We start from the raw sequence: 17460 nt of genomic DNA on the forward strand, positions 1-17460 counted from the left end.
TGAGCATCAACCCATGCACCAAAAAGTTGCCAGTTCAATTCCTGGTCAGGGCACATGCCCAAGTTGTGTGTCCAATCCCCAGTGGGGGGCATGCAGGAGGCGGCCAATCGATGTTCTCTCTTATCGATGTTTCCATCTTTCTCTCCCTCCCCCTTCCTCTCCCTCTAAAATCAATAAAAAAAGAAAAATTAGATGACTGTATTACAGAAAATTACATGATGAAGCCAGAAATGGCAGCCTAGATCAACTGATTTCAAAATCAGTACCCATCCTAATAGCTTACATCTTCTCCCTACCACCAATGAGTTGGGAAATAAGAAGAATAACATGCTGTCAAAGTCCCGTGTGCCTCTGGTCTTTCTACTGTGGGACAAGATGAATTCTAAATCCTCCAGCAACTTAAATGAAACATGGGGCCCCTTTCATAAATACTTTTTTAAAAATGGGGGTGGTGGTTTTATCTTTAAAATAAAAATAGAGTTATGTCAATATGATACTTCTGGCAATAGCAGAAATTCATTTTTAGTAAGCTTGAAGAGTATTAGCAAAGACTTTAAATGGAACACCCATATCCATGCCCGTAGAGATGAAAAAAGGTGACAAGAGAACAGCAACCAACAATTGACTTCTCTGTTTCCGTTTCTGCCCGGCCTTTGATATCATTCTTCACGCAAAGCAACTGGAACCCCAACTTCTCGACTCGGAATGGCTGTGCTCTAAGCAAGTTTGTAGGTGCCTCAGGTTCTCTTGTAGCAGTGGATTCGATTTCTTTGTTGATTGCTTAGCAACTACTATCAATAGAGAAGGAGACAGGAAGAGAAACAACTTTTCATCAAAATCAGAATAACGTTTAATGAAATGTTCAGCACATCAATTTAAAAGTCTTTTTTCCTTCTTTATCTCCCTGTACCAGGAAGAAAACCTGGGAAGTGGAGATCTCACAAATTTGTTTCTGTCTTCTCATCGCTTTGTTCTTTCCTCTCCACAACCACTACTGATACTGCTATTTCAACTACTACAACTGTTACAACCACCACCACCACAACCACAACCACCGCCGCTGTTTCTATTCTGCACTGCTACAGTGACTACTACTGCTGCAACTGTTATTACCACTATAGCTACAGTAACAACTGCTACAACTGCTATGAGAACTACTAGCACAACCACTACTTCTGCAACTACTACAACTTCTCTTCCTCCTTGTCTTCCTCCTCCTTCTTTATATTTCTATGTGCATTTCAACTCTTTCAGAATTGACTCTATGTTAGACTTTCCTTAGAAATGACTTCTGCATTTAGTATACTCCTCCAAATTAAAGTATACTCCATAATACTATGGAAAATGTTAGCCCTTGTGGGGAGTACTTCTCCACTGTTTAAGTGGTATTCTTCTGAAAAACAAAACAAAAAACAAACTTAGGGATGAAGGTAACATGAAAGGAAACTACAGCTATAATCTTGACCTTCATCTGAGATATAGCCATTTCTATCCTTCTATAAAAAGCTTTAAAAATCTTTATTTTAACCAGAAAAGGCCTTTCTTATATGTTAGATGAAATTTTAATTTATTTTTATTTATGTGCCTCATTTAGATTCTATGTCATGATACAGAAATTATATTCCTATTATAGTTCATTAACTGGAGAATTTGGTCCAGTAATCAAGCTGCTTATTTCCTGTTTGGGGATTTAACACAGAACTGATCAACACTGCCTCTTCCTATCAGGCAGTACGTCTAAGATGATGGACCCAGCAAAAATAAGGGCTATGTATTTATGATAGAATTAAATATCTTGAACTTGAAAGGGACTTTAAAGAGAATATGGTCAATTCCATCTTGATCCAGCTAATTTAATACATACAAATGGATGGTAAGTTACTCCGTGTGTAGGGAATCGGGTTGACCTCAAATTGTAGAGTTAGGGAAAAAGTAGAATTTATATTTTCTAATATTCTGTGACCTCAGATACACGGGTATTTTTGTGCACTTGGAAGCTCTGGACTTCTAAGTCAGCCCATATCTGAAAACTTTATTCCTCAATTTTTCACAATTTATTCCCCAAACAGATACTTTGTGTCATCTAAGTGAAAATTATTTATAAAGCTAATAAAAATGAAGTACAGAGAGAAACAAAAGACACAGAATTATAGAGGACTTGAAAAGAGCATCGCCCTTAGTAAAAATGGGTCATTAGTAAAATTGCCATTAAAAAACAAGACACATTGATATCTGGAGCCAACAGGAAAAGGGCCATGGAAATTTTGAGTGCATGAAGATTGAAAAGTTATTTTTAGATTTTTAAAAATACATTCACCCAAAGAACTGGAGTTGTTAAGAAATGTTATGAACAAATGGAAAGAATGTATTTCTCTCTGGGCTCTTTCTTTTTCCATAGATAAGATCGCTATTCCAGACTTCGGCACTGGGGCCATGGAGAACTGGGGGCTCATCACGTACAGGGAAAATAACCTGCTTTATGACCCCGAGGAGTCAGCCTCATCAAACAAGCAGAGGGTGGCCACTGTGGTTGCCCATGAACTTGTGCATCAGGTATAGAATCTTAGCATCAGATTAGCTCATTTTAAAACATGGTTTAGACCACATCAATAATTGAAATAAGTTATAACTTAGCAAATTAAAAAATAGCCAACTCAGAAAATCCTGCTTGAAAGTCTTTCTTTTATTTATTTTTTAAATCCTCACCCGAGGATACTTTTTTCCATTTTTATCTTCAGATAGAATGGGGGGAGAGAGAGGGAGAAAGAGAGAGAGACATCGATGTAAAAGAGACACAGCAATTGGCTGCCTCCCTCACAACCCTGACCAGGGCTAAGGACTGAACCACAACCGAGGTACGTGCCCTTGACTGGAATCAAACCTGTGACTCTTTGGTCCACAGTCCAGTGCTCTACCACTGAGCCAAACCAGCCAGGGCTATAAGTCTTCCTTTTTTTTTTTTTTGATATTTTGTTCAGATAGAGTGGGGGAGAGAGAGAGAGAAACATCGACATGAAAGGGACACATCAAGTGGTTGCCACCCTCACAACCCAATCACGGCCGGGGACAAACTGCAACCGAGGTACATGCCCTTAGCGGAAACCGAACCCGGGTCTCTCTGGACCGCAGGCCGACGCTCTAACCGCTGAGCCAAACCGGCCAGGGCTATAAGTCTTTCTTAGTGAAGATAAATATTTTACCATAGAGAAACTTTTAAGATACATTGTTTTGCCTTTAGTAAATACACAAGAGGCCTTCCTGTAACTGAAAATATTTCCATATTTTAATAAAGGCAAGAAACTAAGGACAATTTAAGATCATTTTAAAACCAGGTGCTCAGAACACCTCCCATTTCTGTGTCAAGTGATAAAATTTACATGAACAAACAAATGTATTGAAATTTTCTAGGCCTCTCTACCAAAGGCATGAGAAGTTAACGCCCACTTTGTTGCTTGTGATTTCAGTGGTTTGGAAATGCTGTGACCATGGAATGGTGGGAAGATCTGTGGCTAAATGAAGGCTTCGCTTCCTTCTTTGAGTTCCTGGGAGTAAACCGTGCAGAACAAGGATGGCAAATGGTGAGTCCTACACACCTAAGCTCCAAATCTATATTTTTCTTATGTAAAACAGATTGAAATGTTTGGACTATGATCCTGAGTCCGGGGTCCAGTGGAGTGGTCAGCTGGGAATCCTATTGTGAGAAAGGGGTGGAGCCAACTGGCTGTACTGAACTGTACCCTGCCCAGAGCCTTTGCCCAGGTCCTAGAGGGCAACTAACCACCAGGATCCGAGGATATCCTTTGATAGAGTCACTCAAGAACGTGTGTCAAGGCAGGAAAAAGAAATAGCTAGCGCAGACAATGCCAACTCTGTGTTCAAAAAAGTGTCTGGAGTATTAACCCTTTGAAAAATGTCTGAGCCGCCCTGGCCAGTTTGGCTCAGCCGTTGAGCGTCGGCCTGCAGACCAGAGAGTCTCGGGTTCGGTTCCCGCTAGGGACACATACCACTCTCTCTCTCTCTCTCATACACACACACACACACACAAATGTCTGAGCCTAATTTTGTAAATGACTTTCCTTACACGGGTTCCTGAAATAGTGTGGTAAAGAGGTAAGAGCATACACTTAGTAGCTCAACTCAAGTTCAAATTCTAGATGCATCATTTCTTTAATGCTTTACAGCGAATATGACCTTGAGCAAGTTGCATATCCTCTCTGAGTCAGTTCTCTCCACTGTGAAAGAGCACTGCTCTCTGCCTCGTGAGTGTAAAAGCTCCCAAACTGTACGTGTAATTACTACTATCTTACTGTGTGCCACTGTGGGGCCTGCAACAGGCGCTTCTATGAACTCGACAGATATTTCTTTCCAAAAAGCTGGATCTGTTTGTATTTCTAGTTAGTGAAAGTATTCTCGTCTGTTTGTATATATGAGAGTAAAAGTGTGTAGATGTGTGAACGCAGAGCATTACAGCTGTGTATTGTGTAGACTACTGCCCTCTACTGGACAGAATAAAAGGACACTATTAAATGCTTGAAGCCCTTTCAGTTTCCACAACCTACTAAAAAAAGTGAAAAAATTAATTTGTAACAATCGTTTCTTTACGAATTAACCTACATCAAGGTTTTTAACCATGAAACTGTTGACATTTGGAGCCAGATAATTCTTCACTGTGGCCTGTCATCCTGTGTCTTGTATTTAGCAGCTCCTTGGGTCTCTTTCTACAATATGTGCTACGTGCCAGGAACCCTCCCACTCCAGTTGTGAAACCAAAAATGTCTTCTCATATTTGTAGATGTCCCCTGGGGGACAAAAATGTAATCTCCTCATTGAGAACTACTCATCTATGCTGATAATTGCTGATTTTGTAATGTATTGAAATTAAGCTATATAAATGGGGAAAAAAGTATTTTATTTTCTGTAAAGTAACCTGATGTCCTTCCTATATCAAAATACTATAAAAAAAGTATAATGTTTTAATATTGTTATATACAGTCTATAATACTTTAACATTCCAATTTCAGTGTTCTAAAAACACCAATTAAATTCCAGAAGGATTTTGTATGCAGTTTTTAAATGAAATGTAATCACATGATTGAACTCATTCGTTCATCAACCAGTCATTCATTCCTGATTCAGTTAACACTATAAAGAACCCAAAAGCTGAATAAAAAATTTCTGCCCTAAGGAGTTCCCAAATTAGTGTCCTGTGGGTAGAGAGGACGATAAATAAAGATGCATCATAAGAGAGCCTGGTTAAGTACCACAGGGATGGAGCCTCACTTCACAGGTGACAATGTGATGCTCAGGAAGGTAATACAACTTCCCGTTGTCACACAGACAATTGGTAGCACAACTAGACCAGAGTAAAATTTTATGAAACTGAGAACAAGGATTCTGTCTACTTTCCTAAATGTTTTACATGGACCGAAAAAATTAAAGTCTAAGTCACAGTGACCTTGACTGGCAGTCATCACTCTAATATTCTGTGACCTTGGGTAGAAATATATTTCTGTGTACTTGGAAGCTTTGTACTTCTAAATCCGCATCTGAAAACGTTATTCTCTTAATTCCTCACAGTTTACCTTGATTGAAATTGTACCTTGCCTATTATAAAAAAGGAAATCACAAAATCCGAAAATATAAACTAACATTTTTTACAAAATATTTTTTCTTTATTGATTTTAGACAGACAGGGAGGGAGAGGGAGAGAGAGATAGAAACATTGATGAGCGAGAACATTGATTGGCCGCCTCCTGCATGCCCCCCACTAGGGACTGGGCCCACAACTTGGGCATGTGCCCTGACCAGGAATCAAACTGGTGACCTCCTGGTGCATTGGTTGACGCTCAGCCACTGAGCCACACCAGCCGGGCTAAACTAATATTTTTAATTCAGTAAGACCAATAAAGCTTTTGATTTTTTATTAGTAGTGATTGAACCAAGTTATATTTTAGAATCTAATTGATTAAGAAGCAAAATAATATGCCCTGGCCGGTTTTCTCAGTGGTTAGTGCATCAGCCTGCGGACCAGAGAGTCCTAGGTTTGGTTCCTGCAAAGGGCACGTACCTTGGTTGCAGTTTGTCCCCGGCCTTGGTTGGGGTCGTGTGGGTGGCAGCCAGTCAATGTGTCTCTCACATCAATGTTTCTCTCTCTTCCCCCTTCTCTCCCTCCTGCTTTATCTGAAGATAAATGCAAAAATGCCCTCGCGTAAGGATATAAAAAAGAAATCAAAATAATAATAGCAGCTGTGATAGGTTTACCCTCTATGCCAGGTACTGTGCCAACTGCATACCGTACATTAGTGCATTGAATCGGCCGCACAATTCTAAAAGCAATGCCATCATTAAACAGGCAGGAGAACTTGTTTAAACCTACATATCGAGAAAATGGAAAAACTGAGCTTTGAACCAAGGAAGTCTGACCATAGGGCTAGTCCACTCAACAACTCCATTTTGGTGAGAAAACAGGACTGGAATGAGAAGATGATTGTTGATTAGAACTAAAGCACAAGTTAATGTTTTCTTCAATTAATTACATATCATCCAAATTCCAATGATTAGTTGACAAAACATTTTTTTAAAACCCAAACATCAATTTTTGGTTAACATACTTCCTCCTTTCTTAGAACAAACCTGTGAGGCGATAGCATCCTTCCCATTGCACAGATATGGAAATAGGGCTTAAAAAGTTCAGCCCATGCCGCAGGTCACACGGAAGTAAGAGAAACAGAATTCACAGATGCTTATTATGTCTTCTTGGCAATATAGAGGCAAAGTCAAAGGAGGTATAAACAGGAGAAGGTAATAAGATCAGTATAGATCAACTAGTGTAAAATATGATTAATTTGAACACCTGATGCTTGTTTTAAATAATTTGAGTCATTTATATTCATTTCCTCCAATTTGTGTTATATACATGTTATGTTGAAATAGGAAGCAGTGTAAATAAAATACTAAATTTTGTTGGTTCATTCTGTCATTTTAGCGGGACCAGATGTTACTTGAAGATGTACTACCTGTCCAAGGAGATGATTCTTTGATATCTTCACACCCAATTGTTGTCACCGTCTCAAATCCTGATGAAATAACATCTGCTTTTGATGGAATATCCTACAGCAAGGTGGGTAAAATACGGCCTTGTTCCTAATATCTTCCTGCTTAGTGACTTTTCTTTTAGTAAATGCCTAAAAATGATGGTAAGATGGTTAGACTATGTGAACGGGCTTTAGAAAATTAAACTTATTCTGAGTGCTGACTATTCAATAACTTGTACTCTTCAATGAAACCGATCAATGCCGATCATTGTCTTGGGATTTTGAATCAGATTTTAAAAAATTTCTCTTTCCACTTTTGTTTATAACAGCTCTCTTTCTGATAATTGAATATTTACACTTTAAGCATCAAACTTTACATAGTTTTATTTGACTTTTTAAAAGGCAGAAAATCGCCCTGGCCGGTTTGGCTCAGCGGTTAGAGCGTCGGCCTGCGGTCCTGAGAGACCCGGGTTCGGTTCCCGCTAAGGGCGCATACCTCGGTTGCAGTTTGTCCCCGGCCCTGGTCGGTTGCGCGGGTGGCAGCCACTCGATGTGTCCCTTTCACATCGATGTTTCTCTCTCTCTCTGTTCCTCTCTCTCCCTCCCACTCTACCTGAACAAAAAATGGAAAAATGTCCTCGGGTGAGGATAAAAAAAAAAAAAAAAAAAGGCAGAAAATCTTCTTTTGCCCATGTGGTCAATGCGAAATGCCATATCTGTGGACACCTTTTCTAATAGAGTCCTTTAGTGTTTCTAATAAGTATATAAACCCAACTCAGTGTGGAGGAATTACTTTTATCCATGTTTAGATAAAACTTAATGATGACTTTGTTAACATGTAAATAGGGCAGTTTTATCCATTATAATTTTATGAAAAGTGGCTGAAAAAAATCTGTAGTGACCCAAAGTTTTATGTTACCCATTTTCCCCAGATGTCCTGTAACTTCTCCTCTAAACATATTCATACCTGAATACAGCATGATTTTGTCATTTTCCATCTCCTTAGAGTTTACCTTCTATGTTAAGTTGCCCGAATGCCACTGAAAATGAATATATTGTGTTATTCTGAGTGATATCTAAAGTTTTCTATAAGACAAAATATTATAATTACTAAAGTGTATATTAGATACAATTGACTTGAGTAAAAGAAAAAACCTTCTATATACTAGTATTTGAAATGTATAGCATCATCTTTTTTTGTCTTTTCCTCTCATATTATTCCTACGGCATTTTTCAGGCTTCTTTTACTGAGCTTTCTTGCACACTGTCAGTGATTGTTTTTCACCTTTCTGTTTAAATGGAAGTTTACAATCCGGAGTATATTTAAAAAGTTTTTTTTTCCTTTACTGATTTTAAGAGAGAGAAGGAGGGAGAGGGAGAGACAGATAGAAACATCAATGAGAGAGACCACTGATCAGCCACCTTTGGCCTCCAACATGCCCTCCACCCTGGGGATTGGGCCGACAACCTGGGCATGTACCCTGACCGGGAATCAAACCAGCGACCTCTTGGTGCATGGGTCAATGTTCAGCTACTGAGCACACTGGCTGGGCCAGAGTATATTCTCGTACTGTGCAGCTGTAAGAAAGAAAGATCTCTTATCCTTTGAGATGACAGGAGGGACCTGGAGAGTATTATCCTAAGCGAAACAAGCCAAACAGAGAAAGACAAATATCACATGATATGATATCACTTATTTGTGGAATATAATGAACATAACAGTCTGAGGAACAAGATATACCCAGAGATGTGGAAGTAGGGTACAGACTGACAACCCTCAGAAAAGGGGGTGGTGGGAGGGAAGAGATAAACCACAGAACTTATATGCATGTACGCATAACCGATGGACACGAACAACAAAGCTTGGAACGGGGTGGGGGACATGGGGAGGAGGGTACCAATGGGAAAAAAAGGAGAAACATCTGTAACAAAAATAAATTAATAATAATAATAAAAAAAGAAAAACATTGCCCAATAATAAAGAGATCGATTGAAAAAGAAAAAAAAGAAAGAGAAAGTTTATATTTATTGAATCAGTTTTTTCCTGAGTCCTGAATACGCCATGGGTTTAAAATAGGTCAGAAATAGATTTTCCTAATTATTCTATGTACAAAAATAATTTATAGTACTCAGTAAATTATAGTAAAAATTACTAACTTTAATGTCTTTCTGGTCAGTTACTTGAAAATTGATTTAAAATTCTATTAATAGGAAACTTTAGTGCCAACATTGTAACATGTGGAAAGAATGTAGACAGCAGATTCTTCAGACTAAAGAAATCCCAATGAGATAAACCACTTTGGAAGGGAAGGATTTGATGTCTAAATCGTATATCTATATTAAACGATTTGACCAGACAATTTCTCAAATATCTACTTCACTCTGTTAAATATAATTCTTTTTCAAGTATTTAAATATACATTATAAGTCGCCAAAATTATATCCTGAAACTGTTTTTCTTATTCATGAAAGAACATTTTTCTAAAAATTTCTCTCCTCTTTCATTAAAAAAAGCCCCCTCTGCTGGTTCATTTTGTGAAGTACAATAATTAGCTGAACCTCAAGTCACTGAAATGCTGGCCATTTTATCAATTTCGATTTCTCCTTTCCTTTAAGTTATTTTAGAAGCACAGATAAAGGGGGTGTGCCAAGTTGAATTTTTACCCTAAAGTCAAAAGGCTATAACCATATAATTTAGCAGCAGCATCTTTAAGAAATCTCATAAATATGATCATGAAATACTAGTCACGATAATAATTACTGATATTTGTCCACTATGTATCTTTTATTAGTTTACTTTCTTGTTCTTTTTCATCATAGGGAGCTTCCATTTTGAGAATGATTGAAGACTGGATGACACCAGAGAAATTTCAAAAAGGATGCCAGGTACAATTTATTATTTTTAATGATATTAAAAGTAAACTACATTGATATGTGGATGATGAATGTTAAGATATGTGATTAATTAAGGGCAATTCCCTTTTTACTTTAACTTTCATTAGTCAGGGATAGATAACATTGCAAAACATTAAAAGTGATTACCATGTGGCAGATGTTTCATGGAGCATTTTAAACATATTACTTCTTTGGTCGGTAGCAACATGATATAAAAATATAAACCTATCTATTAAAGTCTTCTCTTAGAGCCCTGGCCGGTTTGGCTCAGCAGTTGGAGCATCGGCCTGCGGACCAGAGAGTCCTGGGTTCGGTTCCTGCTAGGGGCACGTACCAAAAAAATAAATAAAAATAAATAAATCTTCTCTTGGAGATTCTAGAAAGACCTTTTCCTTATTCCTGGATTTGAAAATGACTAACATAAACATTCTTGTTATGATGGAGTCAGTGAATGAAAAGCACCTGCTTCCTTTTGAAAATAGAAATGCCAATAAACTTTCTAAAGCATTTTGTGTATCCCACTTAAGCTTATTACTCTCATTAGATGTTTCGGTTTCATTTTGTTCTTCCAGCAGACTCGAAGCCAATTCTCTCAGGGTGGTATATTGCCAAAGTAGCTACGATGTGTCCGTAGTCCTATCTGCAGGCTGGTCCCAGTGCAGCCTAGAGATGGAACTGTCTTCCTAGTGTTTGCCTTCTGCCTCCATCCTCCCTACTCCGACATCCCAGGTGGTTGGGCGGAGCAGTGCTGTTGGTGCCCAGCCCACAAAGCAGAACACAGCTCCGCACAATGGTCCTGCTAGCCTTCCCACAGAGCATCAGCACAGTGACTTCCCAAACAGGGCCTGCCCACCATTCTGTACCTCTCGCTGCCACCACGTCTGCTTATGTGGCATGTAGTACTTTCTCCACTACCTCAAAAGGAAATGGTCTTCTTCTGCCCAGCACAGTACTAAAAGTCCCAGATAACTATTAAGGTAAGAAGTAAGACCAGGATTTAGGAAATATTCAGGGAGCACATCAGTATCTTCTTCTCCTTCTATCCTATGAATAATGTACTCTGTATAGACAGTAGGTAGAGGGAGAGAAGCCATGTGCTTGTTCTTACATGTGCATTAAAACATCTTTCGTCAGCTTCAAACTCAGATTCCACCCTGTTTTCTCTCACTGTCACCATCTTTAGTGAGGAACTCTGCCATCCGTATCTTTGCATATACTCCAGCGCCTAATAGAACGCACCACATGTTAGGAGATCCCCAACACGTTTCTTGAATGAATGAGTGAATAGTCTATAATAAATAACATAGACTATAGAAATAAACAGACAATTAGTTTTTAAACATTAAGTTAAAATTCTATTTGCATACTTTTCATTTTAAATTAAACTAGTAAAGAACACATTCTTGGGTTCTTCAAAGGTGACTTTAAATTACATGCTTTTCCATATTTAACTGTTTTAGGAAAATACCAAAAGAGTCTTTAAAGGTGAGTTGCTATTCTAACAATTCAGTGACACTATTGTATTTTCTGTAGCCCAGTATCAGTGGTATAACTAATTAAAAACCCTGTCCTAACACTAATATTTTTCAAGCTAAAACTCTGCCTTCACTCTAACAGTAATTATAGATGGTGCCAAAAGCTGAACTAGAAAGAAGAGATCATAATTTTTTATACTATTATAGTGCTAGGGAGCAAATTTGCAATAAAAATGCAAAACATGAGCTGTTTTTCTTCAATCTTCAAACACTAGCTAATATTTGAAATGAGTATATAATCAATATAGGCCACACTCAATAATCCTCAATAAGCTCTTAAACCAGTTGGAACATTCCTTCACGTAGTTCAATGATCTAAACAGAGTCCCTCATTGAGTTATCACAATCTGTGACATTGTTCAAGACTCTCCCTTGCAAATACTAACTTTATGCCCAAAGTTACTATTAGCTAACTGGGTGTGGCACTGACTTTGGGGATGGCCAACTGTCTGTTCTCTTTCATGTTCTTCACCTTTCCCCGAGCCTAACTTAGACAACACAGCAAGTGAGGGGAAATAAGAACAAAAACTGGAAAATCTTTAAGGCTGTGCTCGTACATAAAAAAAAAAAGCATTATAGATAATGAGACATTCATACCAGTATATGGTCATGAAATAAAAGCTGAGAAATATATCTGCCTTTTCTTTTTCTCATGGTTATCAGTAGTATCCCTGAGATGATAGGAATAGCTCAGATGAAAAATGTCCATTCCCTTCTGCGATCCTAGTAATAGAAACATTGTCCCTTTCCTTTTGTGTTCACTGGTACCAACTAATGAGGGACTATTACTGGTTGACTTAGGTCATCATGAAATTTAGACTGGAATTGTGATTTTTCAAGGTGAAGAAATAGAACATTCAGAAGTACAAATCTAGATTAAATAAAATGGGTACCTTTTTTTTTACATTTAATATTATTTTGTATTAGTTTCAGGTATGCAGCATAGTGGTTAGACAATCATGTAGTTTACAAACTGCTCTTTCTGATATTTCCAGTACCCATCAGATACCATTCATAGTTCTTACAATATTATTGACTATATTCCCTATGCTGTACTTTACATCTCTGTGACTATTTTGTAACTACCAATTTGTACTTCTTAATTCCTTCAGCTTTTTCTCCCAGTTCCCCCAAACCTCATCCCCTCTGACAACCATCAGTCTGTTCTCTGTGTCTGTGAGTCTGTTTCAACTTTGTTCATTTATTTTGTTCTTTAGATTCCACATATAAGTGAAATCACATAGTATTTGTCTTTCTCCAAATGACTTATTTCACTTAACATAATACCTTCTAGGTTCATCCATACTGTCATAAACAGCAGGAGTTCATTTTTTATGGCTGAGTAATATTTTATTGTATATATGTACCACAGATTTTTTATTCACTCATCTATCGATAGACATTTGGTTTGCTTCCATATCTTGGCTATTGTCAATGAATATAGGGTTACATATATTCTTTAGAATTAGTGTTTGGGGTTTTTTCAGATATATACCCAAAAGTGGAATTGCTGGGTCATAAGGCAATTCCATTTTTAATTTTTTGAGGAATTTCCATACTGTTTTCCATAGTGTCTGCACCAATCTGCATTCCCACCAACAGTGCACTAGGGTTTTCTTTTTCTACATTCCCGCCAACACTTGTTTGTTGATTTACCGATTATAGCCATTCAGACAGGTGTGACGTGCTATCTCACAGTGCTTTTAATTTGCATTTTTCTGATGATTAGTGATGTTGAGCATCTTTAGCCATCTGTATGACTAAAATGGGTACCTTTAATATACTGTTTGTATAAATGTCCATTTAGCCTCTAGTTCAGTAGAAGCAAGAAAGTGCAATTAAAAAAATTAATAGCTCTGGCTGGGTAGTTTAGTTGGTTAGAACATTGTCCTGATAGGACAAGGTGAAGGTTCTATCCCTGCTTGGGGCCTGTAAAGAAGTAATCAATGAATACATAAATAAATGCAACAACAAATCAACGTTTCTCCCTCTCTTTCTCTCTCTAAAATCAATTAAAAAAAATAAAACATAACAATAACTGTAGTGACAAAAACCCCACAAATGGGTCCAGGATTCAGAATTTTTTTTCAGGTAATCTCAGGCAAATCTGTTCACCCCTTTATGCCCCAGTTTCCTTCACTACCCCCCAAATGTAGGAGCTGTGTTAAATAATATTTAAGGTCCCTTCCAGTTCCAAGGTTGCTCATTTCTAAGCTTAAGACATTGTGAAAACACTAACAAACTCCTCTAAATTAATTTTAAGAAGTTACTGTTCACTAGAACTTGTCATTAATAGGTATCTATGGTTATATTTACTACTATTCCAAGTATCCATTGATTTTATTATGATAAAATGATTTGTGCAAGCTCTGGAATGAATACCTGAAATTGACACAGAGTACGTGCCCGTGGTTTCTTCTCCCTTCCTCGCCTGCCCTCCAGTGGCCGTGCAGACCGGAAGAGGACATCTGAAGGCCAAATTCCAAGCTGGCCTCCGCCCGTTCCGGCTTCAGGGAGCAGTCCCGCTAATATGGTTTTATCTCTCTGTGCCTGAAAAGAAAAGGAATTTAGAACATAATGTGACGTAGGTGCAGTACCTCCTGAAAATGAAAGCAATTTAGAGTGAAAATTAAATGTGCCAAGTCAACCACTAGTTATTTTCTTTGCGGGCTCAGAGAATATTTAAGAAGCTTCTGCTTCTATCAAAGACTTCCACATTATAAATGTCACTAGAGAGTGACAGAGGCGTGATACTGTGCAAGCTTGGCAGGTTTCCTGGAGAACCACAAGGGGTGCTCAGTGATGAGATTAGGAGAAGGCAGGGAATTTTCCCTTGGGATAAGTCACATTACATCTGAAAACTCATATGCATATCTATTGTAAATAGAATTGCCTTCTAGTTAAAAATTTCTGTTTTAAAAATAGTTGAAAAGTAAAGGCATTCTTTAAAGTGAATAATTCCCCCGATTTATTCACCACCACCATCACCACCATTATTCAAAGGTTGTATATTCATTTCTTTAGACCAGGGGTCTGTAAACTGCCTGCAGGCAAAATCGGTCCAGCATTCATTTTTGTAAGGTCTGCAAACAAAATTATTTCTAAAATTTTAAATGGCCGAAAAAAACCTAAAGAAGATTATTTCATGCACACGAAAGTGATGTGGAACTCCAATATCAGTGTGCACAAATAAGGTTTACTGGGAGACAGCCATGCTCATTCACTTACATATCACTTCTGGCTGCTTCTCTGCTATGGAGGCAGAGTTGAGTAGTTGCAACAGAGATTGTATGGCCTACAATGCATAAATCCTTGGTATATAGCTTTTTATAGAAAAAGTTTGCAGAGCCTTGGCTTAGAGTCAAGTTCATTTGTTTTATGTTTGCATATTACCTCAATCACCTGTGTGTGTGATGGGGTCATATAGTGTCTGAGATGAGAAAACACCACTTTAAATGAAGGTAGGGGATGCAGCCAGTAGCGGACAGTTTAACATCACTAAATAAGGATCGTAGAAATATGGATCACTCTTCACAGTGAATCATAAATGCTATGGATAGCTGTTGGCTGACTTCACTCCCCTTAAGTATGTTATGTTCCTTGTCCTGAAAAGTGAAACTCTTTCTCTCTGTTGTCCATAATTCCATTAGACTAAAAAACAAACAAACAAACAAACAAACAAACAAACTATATCATTAATAAGAAAAAAATATTCCTTATGCTTTCCAAATAAGTTATTGTTTATACAGCATTTTTATAGATTAGAAATGTTTTTCATACTGTATTTGCTTTTCATTCTAGGTACACTTGCTATATTATGCATCTGAGTGAAATATGTCTAGGGGTTCAGCTCATGTTGTGGAAGTATATGAAAAGCAAACATTGACTCCTAAAGTACATGTTGTCTTTCACATACAGATTTATTTGAAAAGATTCCAATTTAGGAATGCAAAAACTTCAGATTTTTGGGAAGCACTTAAAGAGGTAAGGAAGAGTATATCTCCAAATATTTGTTTCATTACCAAATGATTTATCAATTATTTATTTATCTGATTATTTATCTTTTTATTTCCCCTTGTTTGTTAATTATTCTCCATGTTTTTTAAACCTCAGGCAAGTAATCTACCCGTGTCAGAAGTAATGGACACCTGGACCAAGCAGATGGGTTATCCTGTGCTTGACGTGAGAGAGAATAGGAACATCAAGCAGAAACGCTTTCTGTTGGACTCAAGAGCTGACCCTTCTCTGCCACATTCAGATCTTGGGTAAGGCTCTATAATGCATTTCGAGGGAAAAGCAGAAATTTGATGGAAATAATGACCACTTGCTTCGATCTTGCTCTTCAGTGCCTGATTGACGGGTGATCATATAAAAAGCACTGTGTCTTTAGGGAAACAAAGGCATTTGAAATAGCTCCGTGGACTACAGATTCAAAATGCACCCAAGTCCTGTTCTTCCCAGAAACTACTGAATAAAGAAATACAAGTGCTGAGAGAGATAAAGTCATAAAAGTCAAAAAATAAAATAAAGGGAAGAGGCTATGGTACATTAGAATTCTAGAAGAAGAGACGCAGAAGGAGAAATGTGGACAAATACAAACCGAGGAAGGTGCGGCGGAGGAGAGGGGACTCGCAGGAGACGTGGAGGCTGGTCTTCCTCAGCCCTAGGCCGGCTCTGGGCGCAGCGTCGCATGGAGAGTGGGGACAGGACTGAGAAGTGAGGCTGAACAGAGGCAATTAATTCGAAGGTAACTCAGGACACTGTGCCATCAGACCTCCCCCTTCCTTCCCTTCATCGACTGCCGTCCTTTCCTCTGTACAGAGCTCTCAGAAGTCTGACAACGACCAAAGACAAAAATCCAGAGGGCTTTTTTCTTCCCTAAAGAAATGGTCTAATCGGTGAAGAAGAGCTGAGGATTTCCCTTAGGTAGAGATGTAAAGCTCCCCTCGTTATGGCATTTGCAGGATGGATGGGAGCAGCTACCAGCTCCCCTTGTTCGTGCACAGAGCTCCCAGCCAGACTTCCTGTTCAGTGGAGAAGACTGTTTCAGAAATAGAACTCCCTTCTCAACAGTAGGGGGGTTACCTACAAAAGACCAAGAATAATGAATTTAGTCCTTCTTTCCTAAATATGAATGGACCATATATATATATATAATCTAAAAGCATAAAAGGTAAAATCTCACGTGAACAAACAAAACACCTCTCTCTTTAAGAAACATAACTGAAGAAACAAAATAAATGTATGGAATAGAGTGAAAGATCAAAGAAACTATTATACCCGTTAACTAAGAGCAGAATGTCTTTGAAATGACAAACTGAGAACACAAAAGATATCTGGAACATTAAATTTTGGTTGTAAAAAATGAATAGACCAACTAGTAATAAATCGGGGGAATTCTCTGAAAATATAAAGCAAAGATAACAAGACAACTTGAGGGGCAAATTATATCAAAGAAATAATAAAAGACACAAGGATTCTGATGAAAAGGCCCCATTGAATACACATGTTTTTCTATTGAGTACACACATATGTAGCTACATCTTCACAGAATTTCAGAAAACCAAGACACATGAGTTAGTGTGGTATTAGTCTTCTTCACAGCAACCCTGAACGCAAGAAGAAAATGAAGCAATCATCTAAAATGGTGAAGCAAACAATGTTTTCGACCTCTAATTCTCTACCCAGTAAAACGAAATGAAATGCAAAAAAGCACAGTAAAGACATTTTCAGACACGCAATCCCAGAAAGTGCTTTCCACACAGCACTTCTTAGAAAGTTACTAAGTCTGCACTCCAAGGGGTTTGGAGGAGAGAGAGAAAATGTGAAAACATCAGTAAAAGAGGAAGAGAGGGGATCTAGCAAACAGGGCATCTAGCGCCCGGAAACTTCAGACAGTCTGCTCTCCCAGAATAAAGGAAATTCGGAGAAATGGAGTATCTTAGTATAATCCAAGTTCTGGAAATGAATAGTTTTCGCCAAAACAGGAGAATTTG

At 38.1% G+C, this 17460-nt stretch overlaps 1 protein-coding gene across 1 annotated transcript in view; it reads left to right on the plus strand.

Annotated features, from left to right (window-relative positions):
• The window catches only part of LOC118632747 (glutamyl aminopeptidase), a 113798-nt gene that overhangs the window by 44155 nt on the left and 52183 nt on the right, over positions 1-17460 (plus strand). Inside the window, exons 5-10 of the mRNA XM_036265962.1 lie at positions 2399-2553; positions 3465-3578; positions 6986-7120; positions 9855-9920; positions 15383-15448; positions 15578-15729. Coding sequence (XP_036121855.1) covers positions 2399-2553; positions 3465-3578; positions 6986-7120; positions 9855-9920; positions 15383-15448; positions 15578-15729 — 688 coding nt within the window. The remainder of the gene's footprint in view (positions 1-2398; positions 2554-3464; positions 3579-6985; positions 7121-9854; positions 9921-15382; positions 15449-15577; positions 15730-17460) is intronic.

This window comes from Molossus molossus, unplaced genomic scaffold (genome assembly GCF_014108415.1).
Source record: "Molossus molossus isolate mMolMol1 unplaced genomic scaffold, mMolMol1.p scaffold_m16_p_1, whole genome shotgun sequence".
Classification (NCBI taxonomy): Eukaryota; Metazoa; Chordata; class Mammalia; order Chiroptera; family Molossidae; genus Molossus; species Molossus molossus.